The 20,339-nt window shown below is 51.3% G+C and overlaps 7 protein-coding genes across 7 annotated transcripts; 5 read left to right on the top strand and 2 right to left on the bottom strand.

The window, feature by feature from the left end:
- Positions 1 to 910: 910 nt before the first annotated feature.
- Positions 911 to 2,212, top strand: J4E86_006781 (uncharacterized protein; the record flags this gene model as incomplete). The annotated part of the gene is made up of 1 exon (XM_051447305.1): positions 911 to 2,212. One exon carries the CDS (start codon positions 911 to 913, stop codon positions 2,210 to 2,212), a length of 1,302 nt encoding a protein of 433 aa, XP_051301790.1.
- Positions 2,213 to 3,332: 1,120 nt separating this feature from the next.
- J4E86_006780 (uncharacterized protein) lies at positions 3,333 to 4,127 on the top strand (the record flags this gene model as incomplete). The annotated part of the gene is made up of 2 exons (XM_051447304.1): positions 3,333 to 3,583; positions 3,617 to 4,127. The coding sequence occupies 2 exons, from the start codon at positions 3,333 to 3,335 to the stop codon at positions 4,125 to 4,127; spliced, it is 762 nt and encodes a 253-aa protein (XP_051301789.1).
- A 187-nt stretch (positions 4,128 to 4,314) lies between these two features.
- Positions 4,315 to 5,076, top strand: J4E86_006779 (uncharacterized protein; the record flags this gene model as incomplete). The annotated part of the gene is made up of 1 exon (XM_051447303.1): positions 4,315 to 5,076. One exon carries the CDS (start codon positions 4,315 to 4,317, stop codon positions 5,074 to 5,076), a length of 762 nt encoding a protein of 253 aa, XP_051301788.1.
- Positions 5,077 to 5,388: 312 nt separating this feature from the next.
- Positions 5,389 to 8,233, bottom strand: J4E86_006778 (uncharacterized protein; the record flags this gene model as incomplete). Its single annotated transcript, XM_051447302.1, has 4 exons — positions 5,389 to 5,776; positions 5,827 to 5,996; positions 6,047 to 6,087; positions 6,406 to 8,233. The coding sequence occupies 4 exons, from the start codon at positions 8,231 to 8,233 to the stop codon at positions 5,389 to 5,391; spliced, it is 2,427 nt and encodes an 808-aa protein (XP_051301787.1).
- A 3,704-nt stretch (positions 8,234 to 11,937) lies between these two features.
- On the top strand, positions 11,938 to 12,849 carry J4E86_006777 (uncharacterized protein; the record flags this gene model as incomplete). The annotated part of the gene is made up of 4 exons (XM_051447301.1): positions 11,938 to 11,986; positions 12,035 to 12,112; positions 12,163 to 12,228; positions 12,278 to 12,849. The coding sequence occupies 4 exons, from the start codon at positions 11,938 to 11,940 to the stop codon at positions 12,847 to 12,849; spliced, it is 765 nt and encodes a 254-aa protein (XP_051301786.1).
- A 291-nt stretch (positions 12,850 to 13,140) lies between these two features.
- Positions 13,141 to 13,463, top strand: J4E86_006776 (uncharacterized protein; the record flags this gene model as incomplete). The annotated part of the gene is made up of 2 exons (XM_051447300.1): positions 13,141 to 13,244; positions 13,292 to 13,463. The coding sequence occupies 2 exons, from the start codon at positions 13,141 to 13,143 to the stop codon at positions 13,461 to 13,463; spliced, it is 276 nt and encodes a 91-aa protein (XP_051301785.1).
- Positions 13,464 to 15,050: 1,587 nt separating this feature from the next.
- Positions 15,051 to 15,790, bottom strand: J4E86_006775 (uncharacterized protein; the record flags this gene model as incomplete). Its single annotated transcript, XM_051447299.1, has 2 exons — positions 15,051 to 15,083; positions 15,254 to 15,790. The coding sequence occupies 2 exons, from the start codon at positions 15,788 to 15,790 to the stop codon at positions 15,051 to 15,053; spliced, it is 570 nt and encodes a 189-aa protein (XP_051301784.1).
- Between the last annotated feature and the right edge of the window lie 4,549 nt (positions 15,791 to 20,339).

The following is a 20,339-nucleotide window of genomic DNA, read 5'->3' as shown; positions in this document are numbered from 1 at the left end:
AATAGTCGCCACGGGCAGTCATGCGCGACTTTGTTCACGACAACTTGACGCACTGCAACACGTTGCATCGCGCCGTTGCGCTGTTCGCATTACAGATCACTCGTCTGCGAGCTCGTGGGCATGCCTCGAGGCCTTTCGCCCTAGCATGTGAATCAGACTGCCGATCTCACTCTTGTACAAAGCATCTTACATCGAACTGTACGATAGCCGTTTACTTTAGGGGTATACAGTTTGTACGCGTTTCCAGCATATTGGCGTGGCATACGGTGATTACCCCAGACAATTCCGGTGTTTGATAGGCGTTGGAACAGACAGAAAGTAGGCAAAACGGGCCTCTTCCAATGTACACTGTCGCAAAGCATCGCGTACTTCCGCTTACCGCTCATTAATACCTTCCTTTACGACACTAACCCGCCCACCGGGCGCCGTCCAATACCAGTCCCAAGATACCACGCACACTGCACCCCGCGTTTTAAGTGTCAGATTCAGATGCCACGAGCGCGCCACGCGTGGTTTGAAGATGGGATTCTCCTCCATCGGGCCGCGACAAGGTGGTGTCGCTTGTGGAAATGTGATTGGTTGCTAACGCGAAATTGTTCACGTTAGGCCCGCGCGCGAGTCGGCGATCGCAACAGGTTTGCACGTGCCTTGATCGCCCTGGAATCTCGTCGCATGTGTGACATCAGCTGGACCCTGCATTCACGCCTTGAAATCTAGGACATTGGCGCGTTCAGTGCATTGACTATAACTGGACGAGGATATATCTTGTGTGACGTACTCGCGGTTTGCGCAATTACAACATTGTTGATATTCGCTGCTTTCCTTACCTTTTTTCTGCAACTCGCATTATCCCTAACTCTACCGTCGCGTTTCTTTGTCACTATACCCGGAATTTATCCTCCACGTTATCATGAAGTCGTTCAAGAGCTTCGTCAACAAGCGCCGCCAGAGCTGGCAAAACCGGGGCAAGCAGGAGGATAATCCGGCACCGGCACCACCCGCTCCCACTCCCGCTGACGCCGACAATGAGAAGCGCGCAGCAGCTCCACAAGCCAACAACGAACAGCAGCAAGTACTTGCTAAGGCAGCACCGGGCACTCTTCAGTTGGCCCTGCAGAATAAGTCCAACTCCGACAATGTATACTGCTACATCACCGGCCTTGCTCTCGAGCGAAACAACACCCCTCTCTTTGTGAAAGCAGACGGCCAGTCCATCTACTATCCAGTAGCCCCTAAGGACATCCAACAGCCACTTCAAGCCGATGTCGCCATCCCACTTGGCCGTCCCGGTAACACCGTCAACGTCAGGATCCCGAAGATCGCTGGCGGTCGTATCTGGTTCAGCATTGGCGCAAAGCTCACATTCCTTCTCAATCCGGGCCCTGCCGTCGTCGAGCCCAGTGTAACCAACTCCAGCGACCCCAACTTCAACATTAACTGGACCTTCTGCGAGTTCACCTACAACGACGCGCAGTTGTTCGCCAACATTAGCTATGTCGACTTCGTCAGCATCCCCGTTGCGCTCAGCTTGACCAGCAACGATGGCAAGACCCAGACAGTACCTGGCATGGGCGCCGATGGCTTCCGGAGAATCATGGAAGAGTTGCGCGCGCAAGCCCAGCGTGACGGTCGGCCCTGGGATAAGCTGATCTACGAGGCCAACGGACAGCCATTGCGAGTACTGAGCCCGAACAACCTGCTTGTCGGCAACGAGAATGCGTGGGGCGACTACTGGAACGGCTACATCCAGGCTGTATGGAACAAGTACCGCAATGAGGACATGACCATCAACACCCAGGCCGCAGCCGGCAACCTTAAGGGACGTGTCCAAGGCAACGAGCTCGAACTAGGCGAGGCAGGAAAGTTTGCTGCTCCGTCGGCCAGGGATATCTTCACTTGCAGCACTGGACCATTCGCAACTGGGTCGAACCAAGCGCGCAACGCAGTCATCCCCCGTCTTGCCGCGGCCTTCAACCGAAGCATCTTACTCAACACGCCTGGCAACCAGTTCCCCAACGGCAGCAACCCGAGCCAGTACTACAAGGACCCGACCACCAACCACTACTCGCGCATCGTTCATCAGATGCAGAAAGATGGACGTGGGTACGCTTTTCCATACGACGATGTTGTTCCGGATGGTGGTCAGGATGTGGCAGGCACGATCTTCGCTGGTAGCCCGAAGTTGTTCACTATCGCTGTTGGTGGGCAGTAGGTAGCTACTGCTGATGCAAATTAGGAGGTTGATGGTATGTTTACGATGTGATGAGTACATATTTCTTGAGCTTATTGTATATGTTTTGCATACATTTTGAATGGGTGGGTCCAAGAGAGATCGGGTACATACCTAAGTAGTTAGCTTTTGGTGTATATTTGATGATTAATGAAGTTTGCATCGTTGCTCTAGTCCAAGCTAAAACAATATCGTGAGTGCGGTGGGCTGGTAGTGCGCATGTCAAGTGTGAGGGCTCTGGGTCTGCCTTGCCTGTCACATGTGTGCATGAATCGCATCGATGACGTCATTAGTCTAGCCATCTCAGGGGAGAACCATCCAGCCTCTTTCACCCACACGCGACGCGACAATGCCACCTCATCTTCGCCGAATATTGAAACCGACTAGCAATCAGAACAAAGCTCATCTTAGCTAGGTGAATTGCCACGTGAGGACGCGGCTCGCGAACGCGTGACGTCATCGAAATCATGGAGCGCTCGTTCTCCATCCTATCGAAGCTGCGCAACGTTGGCGCAGAGCTCGGGTTTTGACGTTCTCATATCATGGAGTTGCTTTGAAGTAGATGGTATTTCCATTATGGACTGCTTGGTATGCAAAGTATTTGCGATGTTCCAACAGCGCTGACCCTAAGGAGAAGCGGGTTTTACTTAACTCGCGCAATCGGTTACACCACACCCTGAAGTATACATTGTACTCCATATGAACAATGTATGCAGCAAAACGCATTTGTATACTTCAAGTCGAACCTCGGTATTGGAATTGACGCAGCAGCGCGAGCTTTTCGTCGGTAGACCTTTTAGGCTTAAGCAGTAAACCGCGCTTCCACAAACGTTGCGATGACCAAAGCTGCATTCACTATGAGTGTAACTGGCGCACACGCCACAACGTGCAAACGGCCATGTGCGTTTCCATCACAACAACAGGCGACTGTCGGATACTGGTGCACACCTAAACCCACCGCCCGACCGCGATCTACACCCGTCCTCCAACTTGCCCGATCACTCGAAACTGACACGATCACCCGATTGCGCAAGCATTACCCCGAAGACCAAAGTATCCGGAGTCGTAATACGACCGCCCTGCCCGAGATACGATCAGATACATGGCTATCTCATCAAAACAAACGTATGGCCAGCTTTTGTCACGATCCCAGAAGAAGCGAATCGACACGTGGATCAACAACCTACCGTACGACTGGCAACTAGACAGCGCAAATACAGCGCTTCTAGCTCCTGCGGCGGTATACGAAGATTGGCTTGATTGGGCAAAGCCCAGGGCCCTCTCATGGCTCGCCAGACTGGACAAATACGAAAGGCGGTTTCGAGTCGCTGGAATCACCTACCACAAGGTTCCGTATGCGCTCCGACGCTCAATCGCTACTTGTAGCTCGAAAGCCGTGGAGCAGAGTGTGTGTTCACGGCTCAGCCAAATGTTCGAAATCGGCCGCCCGCGCTCTGAAGAGCCGTTCTTTCACCCATGGGACGAAATCTTCGACGCTGCCTATGCGGTATTGCAGAAATGGGTAATATCAAGAGGCACTGCTCCGGAGAACGTCGATCTCCTTCGCGAGCTGGAAGCTGAATGTGAACTCACGCTGTCGCAACTGGCGAAACCTCTCCGGAATCTGGAGGCTGGACTGGTATGGGTGGAGGAGCAAGTAGCGAAGCTCGCCGAACGCTCCGATCTTGATGGAACTGAGGCGCTGGCCGCTAAGCACAGTCGCGAGGGTAACATGTTTCGGATGTGGGTACAGACCTTTCTGGAAATTGAGCATGGGGTGGTGAAGTCGAAGTCTGCGTATACGGAAGCTTTTGTTGATGGCGTGGTGGAAGACGAGGACATTGCGAAAGACGCGTACTGGACTATGTTGGCGGTTACTGAAGTCGAGGGTTGGTGAGACGGTGGGTGAACGAAGTTTAACACGCTGTGCAGACTACATGTATACTCTGGGGTGAAGTTTCACAGCGTTCACTGCTGTAGATCTCCATATCACAAGGTGTAATTTCATCCTATGATTCCCCCCAGCCACTGCAACCGAAGCTAACCAGGGCGTACCAACCCAACGTATCTGTCGTATCGCCAACATGTGTCTAAACTGCGAACCCGTACCTCCAGAGCAAGCCGACGAGGAGGCCAAGAAAGCCCGCACCGGTATCCAAGAGATCGTTAAACGAGCTGATAGTCTTCTCAATCTTTGCAACTCATTGGAAGATCGCTATCGAGAAGCCGGCGTCACCTTCCACAAAACCCAACGCGCCGCCCGCATCGCCGTGGAACTCAATGAGGATCTGGATGTAAGCCGTTACACAGCCCTCAACAACGCCTTCGTTGTTCAAAGCTACGAAGAAATCTTTGGTCCTCTCATGGCTTTGGTTAAGAGTCTCACCGCGCTCCGCGCAAAGGCACAGCTTATACCATCATCGACCGAGGCTCATAACCTCAAGTTCACCTTGGAGTTCACGTTGGTTCCTGCGATGAACGTTTTGGTCTCGGACTATGAGACGTTCTCGAACAATCTGCGTAGCCTCGAACAAGATGTGCATGAACTGGATGTGTTCAGTAGGCAGCATTTCCAGTTCAACGAACGGGGCGAGCGTTGTGCTTGGTATGACCCCGTGTTAGATCTAACGAATGGCCAAAGGACTGTGCGGAGCCACCATAGGGAGTATGTGTTGTTCGCCGACTGGGTTTATAACTTACCGGAAGCGCGACGGGCTCTGGCGGTTCAACATGAGATTGATGGGCTGCATGCATCACGTACGCTCTTTAAGGATAGGCTGTTTGTTTATGCGATGGATTTGATTTGGCATGCGAATGAGGGGTATGTTGTTGAAGGTGCGGAGTAGGCTTTGCCATTACAGATCTTGGAAAGGTGGTTTTGATTCACGGTTAGAAGGCCCGACACTATGGATAAAAGATGCTGGTGATGAGCGTCGTTGATTGTCCATGAAATCGCATTGCAGGATTTGACAGAAGCATATGGAAGCAATGAATGGGGGCAAAGATGTTCTTGATCGACCGAAAGACGTGCGAGAAAAAGACGGCAACACCACGTACCAATGCTAACTTTATCGGCATAATAGAAACTTCGATAGAAGAGGGCTTTCTCAAATGGGATATAAGAGAGGGAAGCTGTCGATGTTTTGATGTGTTGTAAATTAATACATGTCTACAGGATCCTGGGTATCATGACCTTGTACTTCGTCCACGCGACCTTGGTTCGCGGTGACATCAATGTCTTGTTTTGAGTCGCTGTTCTCCTGGTTCCAATATCCAAGGAAGGTAGGCAGATAATCGGGATGCACGTGGCCGAGGTTCTTTACCTTGACATTGTATTGAATCGGATGATGGATGGCAAAGTAGATCCTAGAGGCTGGAACTAGCGGCTGGTTGTTATCCTCCGTCACAATGGGGATGGGTGCCTTCATAAGCGGTGCCTCGCCCGGCACGAGTTGTGGTTCCTTTTCCAACGAATAGGCAATAGCATGCTCGTCAGCAACCACTCCCTTCTTAGTAGTGGCTTGGCCGTAGTAGGTAAAAATTGGACTGTTAACAATTAGCCATGTTGCAATGTAGATGCGCAGGATATTGCGTACACAGCGAAGCAGTACTCGCGTTTACGTCTCGTGACGATGAATCTCCGTATTTGGGTTCGTACGAATTCATTGTATTTGACCCGGGACAGATTGGTATTGTAGTCGGCCATGGGATTCAGCCCATTCAGTGCGGTGGCGCCCGCCGGTTCAGTGAAGAGGATTGAAAAGACCTGTAAGGCTGTCAGTAATCTTGGCATCATCTTGAATGGTCATCACGCACCTTGCCTTCCTGGAAGAAAGCGCTGCCCCTGACGTAGAAAGCTAGAGCAAGTCAGCATGTTGTACATATGGTGAGAACTAGAGCCTAACATGGATCAATTGTCTCATAGTGGCTGCTAGAATTCGGATTCGTTGGATTGTAGGTCGCATAGATAGTTTTTCCTCTCCCATTACCAGCAAATCGACCTCCAGATGCTGTGACTGTCGGTATAGAGTCATTGCGCGCATGGATCTGAAATTGAGGTTGAAGTTGAGGTTGAGCCTGCGGGATTCCATGCGTTAAAGGCACCCAGTCAAAGAATACCCAACCTTGTCCTGTTTCCAGTCAGCCTATACATATGCCAGGGTTCAGTCACGGACCTTCAACGTAGTGCTGCCAGTAATAGCGTCCATGCTGTGCATTCCATAGGGTGATAAGATATCTCTGGAAACGGTGGCTCCATTGAGACTGTGGTTGCTCAGAATAGGATGCCCATGGTTCCATCTCGGAAATGTCTACTCGTGCAGACACAGCTTGTGGGAAACTGGCCGGTGAGTCTTCCGCTCTCAGTATGCTTGTTGGCAATGAGACCTCTTGGTGATCGTTTGTTGCAGGAGATACCGCTTCGGGTGTTTCTGTCTGGAATCTCTTCGGTCGCGATGATATTGACTGAGAATCGCCTACTGGTAAAGGTACTGCTGAAGAAATATGTTCTGTCTGCAAGTTTGCGACTTCGTCATGGATCTCCCTAGAGTTCATATAGTCATCATTGGCATCCAGCAAATGCCATCCTGCGTTCGCGACATGTTTTATCAATCCCTTCGCCGCTACTATGTAGGCAATGGGCTGCCTGTCAGCAGCAGCGATGATCATGCCGTACAGTGCTCTAGTAGTAGTGTCGTGGACTAGTGATCCGCAATCGCCACGCTTGATCTCACCTTCGTACGCAAAGGTATATACAGACTGAAACGACATGCTTCCTGGTAGACGCATGAGAACAGGTACTTTGTTGAGAGTACCATGAATAGGACCATGAGTGGTCCATGCTGTAGCCAGCGAAGGCTTAGGCTCGGCTGTAGAACTCGACATATGAGAGACATTGTTTTCCCTGAGAACTCTGGTCCTGTCGAGCGTCCGTTGAAGCCCAGAGTCATCGATGGTTATGATAGCGCAATCCAAAGACTTGTCGGGCTCCTGGTCAGGCTCCAGATGACCAAGTAAGGCCAGACCATGCGGCAGATCTATCGAGACTTCAGAGAGATCACTAGGCCCAGTAGCTCCCCCGAGATCAAAACCATCTCCGTGCAAGACGTAAGATTGTCTTGATCTTACTGAGTCTGACAACAGGGCCCCAGCGAAGGATGTCTTTTCGTTCAAATCATTTTCGCTATCCTCATTGTCGCTGTCGCTGTCGAATGGTATACCGAGATCATCTTCGTCATCATCGATCGAAGAAGGGCTTTGATGCAGAAGACCGAAAATATGGGCTGCAGTAATATAACCGTATTTGGATCCGTTGTGCACGACATTGGCTGTTCCCATTCTTGATCGACCATCTGCTGTCTTGACGTATATGGGCATTCCGGTGATTCGTAGCCCCTGTTTAGAATCATAGTAGGCAGATGAAGAGACAGGCGTATTCGGGTGGAAAGAAGGATCAGGCGTCTTCTCTTTCCAAGTATCTGAATCCCATCCTTCGGATTCTGATGCTGAATCCCAACATGCTTCGCTAGGTGATCCGGCGGCAGGATGAGTGGGGCCTGATGGGAGGTACTTAAGCACCCCGATCTCGAAGCCAAGATCCGCCAGAACGCCGCTTCTGGTGATGGCTCTCTTGGCTTCTTCCCGTGATCGTTTGTCTTCGCTGGAAATTATGATCATAGGTTTCGCTTTTCGAGGCGTCTTTCCTACCATAAAAAGTGACACACAAATCTCACAGAAAGACTCTCGTTGAGACTGGTCTAACTCTCCCAGTAGCTTGGTCTTTGCTTCTGCGTAGACTTGAGCACATTTCCCCTTGGCCTCCCAGCAAAGCTGGCCATCTTTCCACTTTGGGTTCGCTTCTTGATCCACACGAACTGGATGTTCGATATCGACTGAGTCCTCGTGATTGGCCCGACTTCGCTGCAGGAATCTTCCACCTAGACGTACTCTTACGTCCACAACCCTCGATTCTGGATTGGTGATCGTAGGGGAACACTGCTTCATTGTTACCAGATCGGCAACCCGAGACAGGTCTTCGATTTGGGCTGTGACTAACATATGTATCGGCGTTGTGCTGAATCATCCTTTTGAGACGTAGGATCGTGCGCGCAATGCGTAATTCAAGGTGAGGCGCTCATCGAGTAGGAGATGTCACCATGTAGAAGTTACGGATGGGCTGAACTTTTGTTCGACCCCGCACTCAATACCTTCCGGTGAGCCAACAATGCCAATCTGGTAAGCGCTCAGCCCCCGGCTGCGCCACGCTGTCAGCCAAGCACTGCCCTGGAAAGATATAGTCACTGATGTGTATCTCCAAGCATTCCACTCGAAAGGAAAACATTCCAGACTTCAGCAACAGTGTGCGCTTCGAAGCCACGACTCCAAGCATGGTACTTTCCGGAAGGGCCAACGAAGATCCCATACAGACCCAACACAAGCGTAATGTCCTGGAAGCGTTTTGGCCCATCAACACTGTCCCGGTACTTGCAGTCAGAGACGATCGAGGCTGCTGCCCTTGGGATGCGTATTTTCGACACTACACCGCAGAATGCAGAAAGGCTATTGAGCCAGATGGCGGCAAGCATGTGACTATTCGGGAGCATCAGGACATCATAATGATCATTCGGCAACTTGAAGCAGGCCATACGAAGGAGATGATCAAGCGCTCTCTCGCATCACTGGTCACTCAACAAAGGAGTGAAGAAAGCAAAAGCCGTATGGCGGAAGGATCAATCCGGTTAGTAGTACGCCTGTTCTTGATGGTAGATGTGGGAGCTCCGTCGAAGTACCTGACGTGGAGTCCTACGTTCCTACCATGGAGCGATGACCAAGTCGATGTGAAGACCGTTCTCGCAGATCACTTTGTCGTCAGCTCCACCGATGCAGGGAACCTGACGTTTGAGGAAGAATTTACAGCGTTCAACTTGTACCGCTTCACTGGGCTTGAGATCCAATGGACCAACAATCTTGCCAACCACTTGCGGCTCATCGACAACGACCGGAAGCTTTGCGTTTTCCATCATGCAACCTTCCTTCATCATCAGACTAGGCAGGTCTCCGAATGCATTGCTACGGTCAGCCGCTGATTGACATAGTGATCTGTATCCAAAGAATCTCATCAACGAGACGCTGCGAACACTAGACTTGTTGTTCCCGAGACAAGATGCTAGCACACAAAGATGGTTGAAATCTCAGCGATCGCAACATGGTGACATCGTGTATCCGGATATTTCATTGCTCAACCGAAACGCGATGTTGTCCACCGATCGCCGTGCCATGAACTTCGAATATTGGCGCGATGAACTGATGACGTTGAAGGAAAGGTTCGATCAACCGAAGCCAACATCCATCTCTCAGTTTTGGTACGATAGAAGAAACGGGCCTCAGTGGTACACGTTCTGGATTGCTGTTACTGTACTTTGTCTTACAGTCTTTTTTGGTCTTGTACAAAGTATCGAAGGAGCTCTGCAGGTGTATAAAGCGTACCATCCAGTCCCAAATTAGACAACGCATGGCAGCTTGAAGAATCAATGACATGTAGTACTCGTGTGCAGACAGCTCCTGGACATATGTGATTGCTGGAATTGCTGGTGTTGGGACCATCTTTGATATACGTGTAGCCAGGCCCCGAGGCGATTGAGTGGTGAAACCAGCGAGGAGATTAAGACGTGTGGTTGTATGGCAATGAGAGGTCATTTCGTGGGTCTAGCGAGGAAGCAGGAGACAGGTTGCGCAGGTAGAATCTTGTTGGTATCATTTGGCACGTCTGAGAGTGTGTAACCGTGGAAGCAGAGCGTAGTGGGTGCCACAATGCTCTCAATGCCAATGGCAGTCACGTCGTTCTTGCAGGCATATAGGTGGGGTCTGATGCCCAAGGCCGAACGTACTATGCCCGGAACTATACGTGTCCGCAGTTCCGAACAGATCCACGGCGGTGACACCTCATGAAGGAAAAAACCTGAACAGGCCTGCGGGCTACATTAAGACAAAGACCTGCAACGTGGGTGGCCCAACGTTAACGTAGGCTCCAGGGCGTTCAGTTTTTCCCTTAGGTTGGCGTGGTGAAGCCTTCGATGACGTGCGCCCAATGTAGATTCATGTCCTAAGTTTGGCCATGCTGATCTCCATATCCCCATGTGGTATATGTGTACGCGAGCTCGGCCGCGGTAGGATAGCGCTTGCGAATGCGATAGGAGAGGATTCGACGTGTGTAGTCCCAACTTGGGCCGACAGGGAACTCGATCTGCAATCTTGTCAGTGAACACCCATCACAGGAGATCAGACATAACATACCAGCCTGACCTTGTAGTCATTGGATTCCTGAAATTGTGCCGCAACGAGAGTTGGGTGAGGTCTCATATCGAGGCACCTTCTCCATGTTCAGTCTGGCTGTGTGCAATGCGCGCATCTCGAGAACCTCCAACTGGCATCTGGGAGCGACAGTACCATCTTGTTCGTAGCATGGACCGTCCTGGCGAGCGATAACTTCGTAGCATAGGAACGGCTACGCCAGACCGGTGGACGACTCGCGGGCGGCGATGCAGGCGGATTTCAGAGAACGAACCATAGCGTCATGGCAAGTCAGTCCGCCAAGACCTAGAGACGGTGGACGGATTTGCGCTTCGGTAGAGGAATTCGCGCTTCAGCTCTGATCAGTCGCGTGTCTTCTGGGTGTTGGTGACGCGTTATGCAGAGTACACGAGAATCGCGCGCTAGGGTCCACGGTGTTCGCGGTCACATGAGGCCCGGCGCGGGGAAAGTGGGCCTCCTGGGCAGAAATCCGTCGCACTAAACACACACCACATACCTATTACGCCTCTTCAGAAAGAAGAGTGCGCCCCTTCTTACACAGTAAAGTCTACTAAGATGCAACGAACATCTAGACGCTTAGTGTCTTGTCTTGAACTGCAACGTGTAGTTAATGTCAGCTCATACACATGCAGATCGCACTGATCGCGGCCTCCTATTCAACAAGGCACATAGATAGGGAGATCGCGAGATACCTGATTCAAGTGCAGTCCACGGAAAGATAAAGTCTTGAACTTGAGAGTCATGTCAATTATGGTAAGTTATACGCCATTGCGTATCTGTCAAAGCGCTCGACGGTGCTTACCAAAGAGTGTATTGATGCTGCGATGCGGGCACAATGGTAAGACAGAGATCTCCTAATCTAGTCAGAGCAACAAAACTTTCCTTTCGTCGGCCAGGTCGTTTCGTCTTCACCCGGATTGAAAGCATATAGGTGCGCTATGCGCAATCCTCAAATATTGCTACTTGCGCTTTCACTTATGCAATTTCTGTTCCGCTCTTCACCTTCAAACTTAGGGTTTCTGGCACAATTATGCGCGCTCAATGTTGTAGAGTGGAAGAGGCTTCGAGTTTCTGGGCCAAGCATTAGTGTGTGGTCCACGGGTGTCGCTTCCTCTTGAGGGAAGGTCACGGGGACACGCACACTGCCATGGTACCTAGGTATCTTGACACTCACGCGTTTCTTACATCAATACGGCTTCACCTAGACATTCATGTTGCCCTGGTATGCTCCATGGAACCTTCGAGAGCAGCGAAGCTACGTGACTGGTGATTTCAAAACAGGCAGGAGCAATGAGCTAGCGCACAGACTCGCCCACAAACAAACCACCGACCTTTTCTGTCTTGCTGCTTCCTCCCATCCTCACCACCTCGAAAACACGCTTGTCCTATACTGCACTATGGATACGATTGAAGCGTACGTGCAAGCGCAATTCGCCGCTCTCAAGGGTATTTACCATTCCCCTTTCAACCATGATCATAGCTAACATCGAGCAGCGAAGTCAGAGGCAAAGCATCAAGGGCACAAAGCCAATCCAAAAGAGCCTTTGAAGGCGCACAGCGATTCTGTCGAGTGTTAGTACATCCTATCCACCAGCATTGTAGATGGCACTAACAACACATAGCCGCCAGTGAGCGCGTTCAGAGTGTCGTCAGTGACGCCATAGTCAACAGCGAGTTCGACAAGCTGAGTAAGTGCCATTCCGCGATGCTTCAGTGATGAGTACTGACACACGACAGTCAACGATGTCACCCATCGACTCCAACTTCCTCTTACCGACCCTCCTGCGCCCGCAGAGCACAAAGCCGCCTGTGCGATAGAGGTCCAGGTCGGAGGGCCCCCACCGCCTACAGGCCTGCCTAAGGACGCCGACACCGAGTTTTGCATTGGCCTCTTCAAGCTCATCCTGTCTGCCAAGGGCGTCAACAAGAACAGTCTGGTCTATAGGACCTGGCAGTCGGTCATCAACCCCGACTCGGACGAGGGCTGCCCGCCAACTGTCAAGAACCTCACTCATTGGAGGCCCAAGTTCTCCGACGCCACTGCGGACGCGAAGGAGTATGACCCGAGCGAATACAGCTCCACCTCCTCATTCTCTCTCGGTCTCTGCCACGTCACGTTCGGCACCTTCTACACCTGTCCCCATGGTGCCGAGTGCCCTTGGCGTCACTCCAAGTTGACGTACCCCGAGACAGACTGGCTGAGGGACATCGGAGCCAACGATGTGCTCGGCGATCTCAAGTCTTGCCAGTTGAGTGGAGAGAAGATTCCTCGTGTCGTTGAGCGTACTGCCTGGGATGAGTATTTGTAGCACAAAGCCCTACCTCTGGGTCCCCTCTCGGACACGTTTACCGTTGCGGGTAGCGGCGGCGTCGTGCCTGCGGGCTTTTGACTCCTAAAGTCTATGAAGTCTACATATGAATCCAATGATGCATTCCACTTGAGCAAATCTGTACCTGCTTGATGATGGCCTATTGAGTGCGTTGCTGCCGAATACAATCGGATGACACACTGCCAAGGCTAGCACGGTGCCTGCTGCATACGCAACCTCACGAGGTGGCCATCCGCAAACTCGTCACTCACCACCTAGGCAGACACAACCATGGGCCCACGCCGACGCAGAGCAAGCTCCATAACCTTGGACTCCAATACTGACATGGACTCACAATTCACCAAAGGCAATGTCACCAAAGCCGGCGGCTTAGAGTATGTCATGCACCCCATCATGTGTTCTACAGTGCTAACTGTACCAGCCCCTTCGAGGACGACGACTACCCACTGCGTAACGTCGGCGCACTCCCAGGCTCCTCAGATCTCGAGGCCGACGATGGCACAAAGCCTCACCTCAGCCTGCCTATCGTCTCCTCGACAGTGACGGTGGCCGAGAACAAGGCTGTAGTGACGATAAGTGAGGGCGTGTATTGAGAGTCAATGTGGTCAGGTATACATAGTAATACCATCTTTGATATTTGCTCCTCCTCGCTATCGCCTGTATGCGTTGACGCTTCACCATGATGCTTCCCATTGGAATGAATCTATGTGTTGTGTTGTGTTGATGAAGGTCTAGCGCAATACTGCTATCTTTTGCCGTGTCGCAGGTCACGTCATTCATGACTTCTGGAAAGCCCTTTGAGGTATCGTTCATATAAGCTTCACGATACCGGATTGATACCCCAAAATCTCGGCCACATCAGGCTTAGCTATGGGAACTGCACAAATCGACACTGTCGATTTGCTCTGAAAACTGGTTCTACTGATTGGCTCATATGTATTCGCGATTGATCCAATTCTATTCAACACAAGAAATGGGAAGTGGTGGAGTGATTTGACTGCAACGATAATGTGACTGCACAATGCCGATACCGATGCCAAGCACCTCCGAGATTAGGTCATGGCATTGAAGATTGAGCTCCGTCAGCTCAAGAATAAGCTCTCCGATGATGAGAAAGAAGAGCATGAAGCCATCACCTCTCCCAGCAAGCTATGTCGGGTTACCGCATACGATACCGATGAAGCCCGTTAAATATCGGTGGCTCCACACCATGTAGCCTCCGGGCAGGACTTACGGTTCGCTGCCGCACGCGGGGCCAATGGCGTCGTCGCCACACCTCCTTCTCCTGCTCGAAACTTGGCTCCTCTTGCCGCACAAAGCCATCATCAACGTCAACCACAAGTCAACGAAGCGAGTCAATCAACAATATACGTCGGAAGCTCCTCGCCTCAGATCTTGTCTGAAGAAGACCGTGACACCTCGCCCCCTGTGCCCATTCCGGCTCCAGTTGAGGTATCAGCACGCCGTAGATCAGGGCGCCCTCGCAAGGTTGCGTCGATGGCATGCGAGATGATTGGATATGCTATACAAATGTGTCCAGATCGACAGTGTCGATTTTGACAGCCTAGCACTCTGAGTAGCAGGATTGCTGTATGATGGGTAGACTGTGACTTTCATCTTCGACGCGATACCCGCTATGTAGTACTCTCACATGCGTTGTAACGTGTGCGTAAGTCTAGATACTGGACTTGGTCTGGACATTCTGGGTCTAATCATCGTCGCTATTGCGCTACGTCGTAGCCAAAGCTTATGCAACCTATCCGATGCGGCATGGTCATGAGATACAGATCGCAGATGGAAGATTACTAGAGCTAAAATTAGGAGATCCTTGTCTAGTCTCGCGATCCCAACGGTGTGAATTGGCTCGCGCAACAGAGCGAAAATCTCGCCAAAAGAACTAGATTGTACAAAAGTTCGAGGGAAGTTATGAGAATGGAGCTGATGTAGGCAAACACCTGTTATCTCGAAAGAGGTCAAAATCGTTAAGAGCTAGATCATCGGACACTTATAGTATGATGCGCCAGTAAGGCGCAGCCTAAGACCAGGCTTTACGTATCTGAAAGGGAAACATTTGCTATCTGCGCCTTTGTGATTCATGCTGTTGTTTGCTTCTACCAGAGCTAGTATCTGAAGGCCTACGAGCGCGAGGTGTTCGACGGTCGTCTTCGTATAAGTCGGCATTACTGTTCGTTGCCGGTGTGTATTGTGTTTGGCTGCCCATTGGGACATAAGCGTACTGCGCAGTGGGCCTCTGTGAATTAGGCGAGGCGTAGTGGCTGGTACTAGGTGCAACATAAGCCGGATTTTGAGAAGCCATGTAGGCCATATTAGTAGGGTGTGGATATGAGAAAGTAGGCGTGGGTTGCAATTGGTTTCCGGGTACTTGGTAAGCTGCACTGCTCGGGTAAGCTTGAGACGGATAGTTGGATGCTTGGTATGTTGCATTGCCTGGGCTTGCGTATGCGCTCGTGCCCGGACTTTGGTACTGGCGGTATGGTTCTGGGTTTTGCACTGTAGGCGTGGGTGTTGTTGAGTCCGGTCCATACCCAGCCTGCCACCCTGGAGCTTGACTCGACTCAGTAAACGAATCTTGTCGTGTTTGGGTTGGAGCTGGCCTAAAGGTATGACCATCGTAAAACTTGGTATGACGAGCTGGTGGCAGAGGTTCCGCATCCTCGATTCCCCAATGCGACTTGAATTGGGCCATCAGTGTCCACTCGTCGTTGGGATCGACATGACCAAAGTCCTCCACCTTGACATTGTGCTCAACGGTATAGAGTTTGAGGAAATTGACACGCGACTTTGGGTCCATGGTATTCCACGGTTCTTTTCCTATCACGCGGATAGGCTGACCCATCGGTGGCTCTGTCGGAACGATTTCTGAAGCCGTGGCTCGTGGGGGTGCCTTTCCGGTGTACATGATGGCATGATGGTTGTTCGGCTTATTTTCTGGGACGCCTCTGCCGCCATATGTTTGGATCGACCTGCAACTGTTAGACTTGATGACAACTAAAACGAAGCCTCCGGAACTAACAAACAGGTACAGCAATTGTGCCCTTCTCGGATTACGACGAACCAACGGATTTTGTAATAAGTCTTCTCTCCAAATGCGCCGGTCGTTGCAATCGTAATGTCTTGCTTAACATCGCCAGCTAGCTCAGGCCATAGCACGCGGAACACAACGCCACGTTTGTAGAAGGTGTAGCCCGGGTATTGAATCTGGAAGCCTGGCACACAGTTAGTGAACTGCTTCACCACGATTGAACCGGACATACTCGGTTTAAGTCTCTCGCTGGTTCCATGTCTCTCAGATCCCCTGAGAATCCTTCGCGGCCACCGACCTTGACTCAATAGAGGAAAATCGGGCGGCGTGCTTGATGCATCGGGATGTAGAACTACTTCTCGGCCAACGTTCTCGAGCAACTCGCCATCAGATGGCCGAGAAGATATTGGTACATTGGTAGCATATGGATTGGGTGCTGCAGCGTTGACCCCGATGTTTTGGTGGTACCCGTACTGTGGTAGCGTATAGTTGCTGATTGGGTATGGGGCGACAGCTGTGTTTTGATCAGCGCAAGCCGCTCTTGAATAAACGTGTGGCTTAGAGTGAGTATTCTCACCAAGGTTATCGGGTGCTGTATTGATATGATTGACAGAAAGCCGTGAGAAGTTATCCGCGAAATCCACGCTACTGCCTGTGTCGACTGCGTTATGACCATGTCCAGCTGCGCTTTGCGAAGTGGGAGCAACTGCTTGAGCCTGATTACTGCCTACGCTTCTGTCACAAGAAGCAAAGTCAGCTTCGGCCCTTGAAAGATACTGAGGTAGGAGGTAGTAGTGCTAGGTGGCCACGTACGCTGTAGCAGGCGTTACTGCAGGGACTCTCAGACCGTTGGCGTAAATGTATGTGCTGGTGCCATAATCATAATAGTAATAAAGTCGGCGAGTGTAATCATACAGGTCGTACCGCTGCATTGTGTGCACGGTGCGACGGTTCGTGCCCCGCCATGATGCGGGCCTACCTACGGTATATAGCGCATCCAATGCCGCATGTGATGCGGCTCCAAAACCTTCACGTTGAGTGTGATATCGCTGAGCAAGTTAGATTGATGAACAGCTCATCTTGCAGGCTGCTCTTGTTCATGTGGCTTTTCCGGTGAGCGCGCTTAGATTAGATTCATGGATGCGTATTTCCCGGGCAGCCTTAGCGTGATTGGCTTTAAAATGATGCGCGCCCCAAAGTTTCCTTGAGCCACACGCGACCAGGACAACCCCCGCCCTACAAGACGTCAATATCACAATTTCCATCACATTCGACTATACTTTCAACATCACAGAACTTGCTAGTTGTAGCATTAACGACTTGCGAGATGTTCGACGTCTACCCTCAATAACAAGCCCAAGTATTTAACCGCACGGAGAGTACCTAGGTAGCGGCTTGAGCCATCTCACTTACATATACCAGAGCCCACGATGTAGTCGCAGCAGCTGCTGAAATGAACAGTGGTAGCGAAGAGATTCAGCTTCGTCAGACCGACGCACCTCGACCGTTCACTTTGCCATATCATACAGCCGCCACTCAAACACGACAGGACGAATACCCGACCGAACAACGCGCGAGTCCATCTGTCATAACCTATATCACCTGTAACAACATGTCGCAATCGTCTCTCGTAGATCACAGTACAATAGCACAAGCACAATTCATGAAGATATGGTTGTCCCATAGGTCACGCATATCTTCGTTACGAAGTACGATATTAGTTATGCGAACAAACCTGAGGAAAGAGAGGTTGCAGTGTCGGCATAAAGAGGAAGTGGAACAAAAACTCCAGGCACAGTGTCTGACTTATCTCAGCGAGGATGCTATCTATAAGAACAGTACTGGAAGCTGGGATCGCTTGATCAAGACATCTGAAGAGCTCAAACGTTGTAGAGCTGATCTGATCTCTTCGCGGGAGCAAACCGCAGCGCTAGAAGATGCCCTGTCCAGCCAAGAGTATCAATTAGACCGCCTGGAAGAGACCATTTATTCCGATGTCGCCCAGTCAACAGATCAGGGAGGCTCGTACCAACCGGTACAATCACCATCAAGTTTTCTCCACACTGCTTTACCGATAGACAACGACCATGATCATGACATGGGCCTACTCGAAAGGCTTTATATGCGGATGGGCGATATACGCATATATCACGAGAGATTGAGCAACTTCGAGTTCGACCTTCGTGAGCGTGCAGAAGAAAGAGAGCTCATCCGCGCTGCGGGGACCAGTCAGCTTTCCACCGACGCTGTATTCTTCGACCGAGCACGGGTGCAAAGATCTAGAATTCAAGAAGAGCATACGAGGGCACATGAAGATGTACATTTACTCAAACAACAGTGTACAGAGCAAGGAATCGAATTTCAAGAACCAGAGTTCGCCAAGTCGATGTACTGTACTTTGCTGGAAAGCACCACCCCGAGTTCTAGCTCAATCCAGGCACCGCCAAATATGGTTGGGGATTATTTTGCATCCCAGGAGCGCGTTGAGACATGGCTGGGGAAGCCCACAGAGCCTGAGCTCCACGTATCAGACGATGATGGAGAGACAGATCAACAGGAGACTAGCAGGCATCCAGCATCTCCTGATATGGTATGGATATCAGCTCCACGTCCAGAAAAACTGCCACTTCCAGATAGAGGCTTACGCAGAAGGTATTCGGCCCCGTACGATATCCCGCAATGGCGAGTGACTCCATCTATCGGCTCGCACTCGCCAGAACTTATGCCCCGGGCCCCGGCTGCACCAGGCCCCGGAACATTTCTGCCTCACTCAGAGATCCGCAACCTTCCCAGAGCCAGGCACTCCCTTGCGATCTACGAATGATACTATGGATCAACGTAACTCGCAGCGAATGAAATAGGAGGCATACAGACACGGTGGCGACCACGCAGGCTTCCACACGGCTACGCGCTTACTCTTCGTTCTTGCCTGCGGTCTGACTCACCGTCGCACAGTGAGTCGCATGTGCTCAGCACGTTGGCCCCGTATGTTTGCCACCAATGGCATCGCAATTTGTTATCGGAGGAGATCACGATCACTTGGACGACAACCTGTGTCCCAGACACATCTCGAAGTCCAATGCTATCTTATTGGGCGCCTCGTCGGTTACCCACACACAGCCTGACAACCTTGCTCGAAGTGGCGCTGGAGATTCGCTGCCAGAACTCCGACGGTATGGGCCTTTCACCAATGTATCAGTGCATCATTTGAGGCTTGCAGAAGCAATAACAGCAGACCGAGAAGTCGATGGAAAGTGCGGCTGGACAATGCAGTGATTGGCTGGCGAAAGGAGGCTGATCGGTGAATAGGCAAACATGTTAGAAATCTCATTGTCTAATCTTGTCCAAGCAAATGCTCATCTCCACATGACAGGCCCTCACCAGACATAATATCGGGACTGGTTATCTGCTCGTCAACTCTCTGCATGCCAGAAGAATGACAGGTAGTGTAACACAAGACATGCGGAATAGGTGCGATAAGATTGGGGACGCAGCCGACCGGAAGGTGCCCAGGTGGGGCAAGTGGGGCAAACATACCGATAGAGCAACGGCATGAAGCGCATAGGGCGCTGGACAGCCAGGACGGGTCTGACCTCTGGAATCTGCAAAGTGCCTTTAGTAAGCTGGGATGTGCCCAGCAAGAAGGCAGTGATGATGCACTGCATCAGTGCGGCCTGTATGTACTCCAACATGCGACGCATCGCCACAGCCATCGCTCCCGATCCAGCCCCACGGATGCGACCGTGCCCGCAGCCGCCCGTTATTTCATTCGACTGCAGCCACGTACATATAACCCCTGGTATACTTAAGGCTGACATCTTTGATATCTCGGGGTCTTCGGGCTCGGAAAAGGAAGTTAGCGATGCCGTGGTGGGAGGCACATCGAGGGTTACTAGCTTTCAAGGTTTGATCGAAATTGACGTCGATATCACCGCTATGATCAGTACAATTACGACGCTCTAGGTGGCACTACGCACTATGTCACCGCACTCTGTAGGCTGAACGTAACACGATGCGGGCCGATGTCTTTGATTCGCTAGACAGACCGAAAGGCAATGGTCCTTGGAAGCCCGGCTATCAGCCGTCCACCTCGCTGCCTGAGAACCTTGGAATGCATGACCATCGCAAGGTTGCAGTCTCTTACTCAACCGTGTCTTTATCGTGCATGAGCATCTGGATCATGATCCGCACAGTCAACATGCGCATCGTGGCGCCTCATAACTGAAGTATCCAGGCGTACCGGCTAGCATGACGGAGCATACCAGCACCCTCCTCTCCAAATCGTCCGTCCGCGCATCCTCTGCTTGATAGTTCCGAGCAGTTATGTCCCCGCACTTAAGATAAACGCATATACAATGCAAGCTGCGTGTCATCATGCATTTGTATCCTTGGCATGCGGCATTGCTCATGTCGCATCGATCGACTG

Source organism: Alternaria arbusti (genome assembly GCF_024043155.1).
Source record: "Alternaria arbusti strain BMP 1465 chromosome Unknown scaffold_8, whole genome shotgun sequence".
Taxonomy (NCBI): domain Eukaryota; kingdom Fungi; phylum Ascomycota; class Dothideomycetes; order Pleosporales; family Pleosporaceae; genus Alternaria; species Alternaria arbusti.
This window is presented reverse-complemented; position numbering and strand designations above follow the sequence as displayed.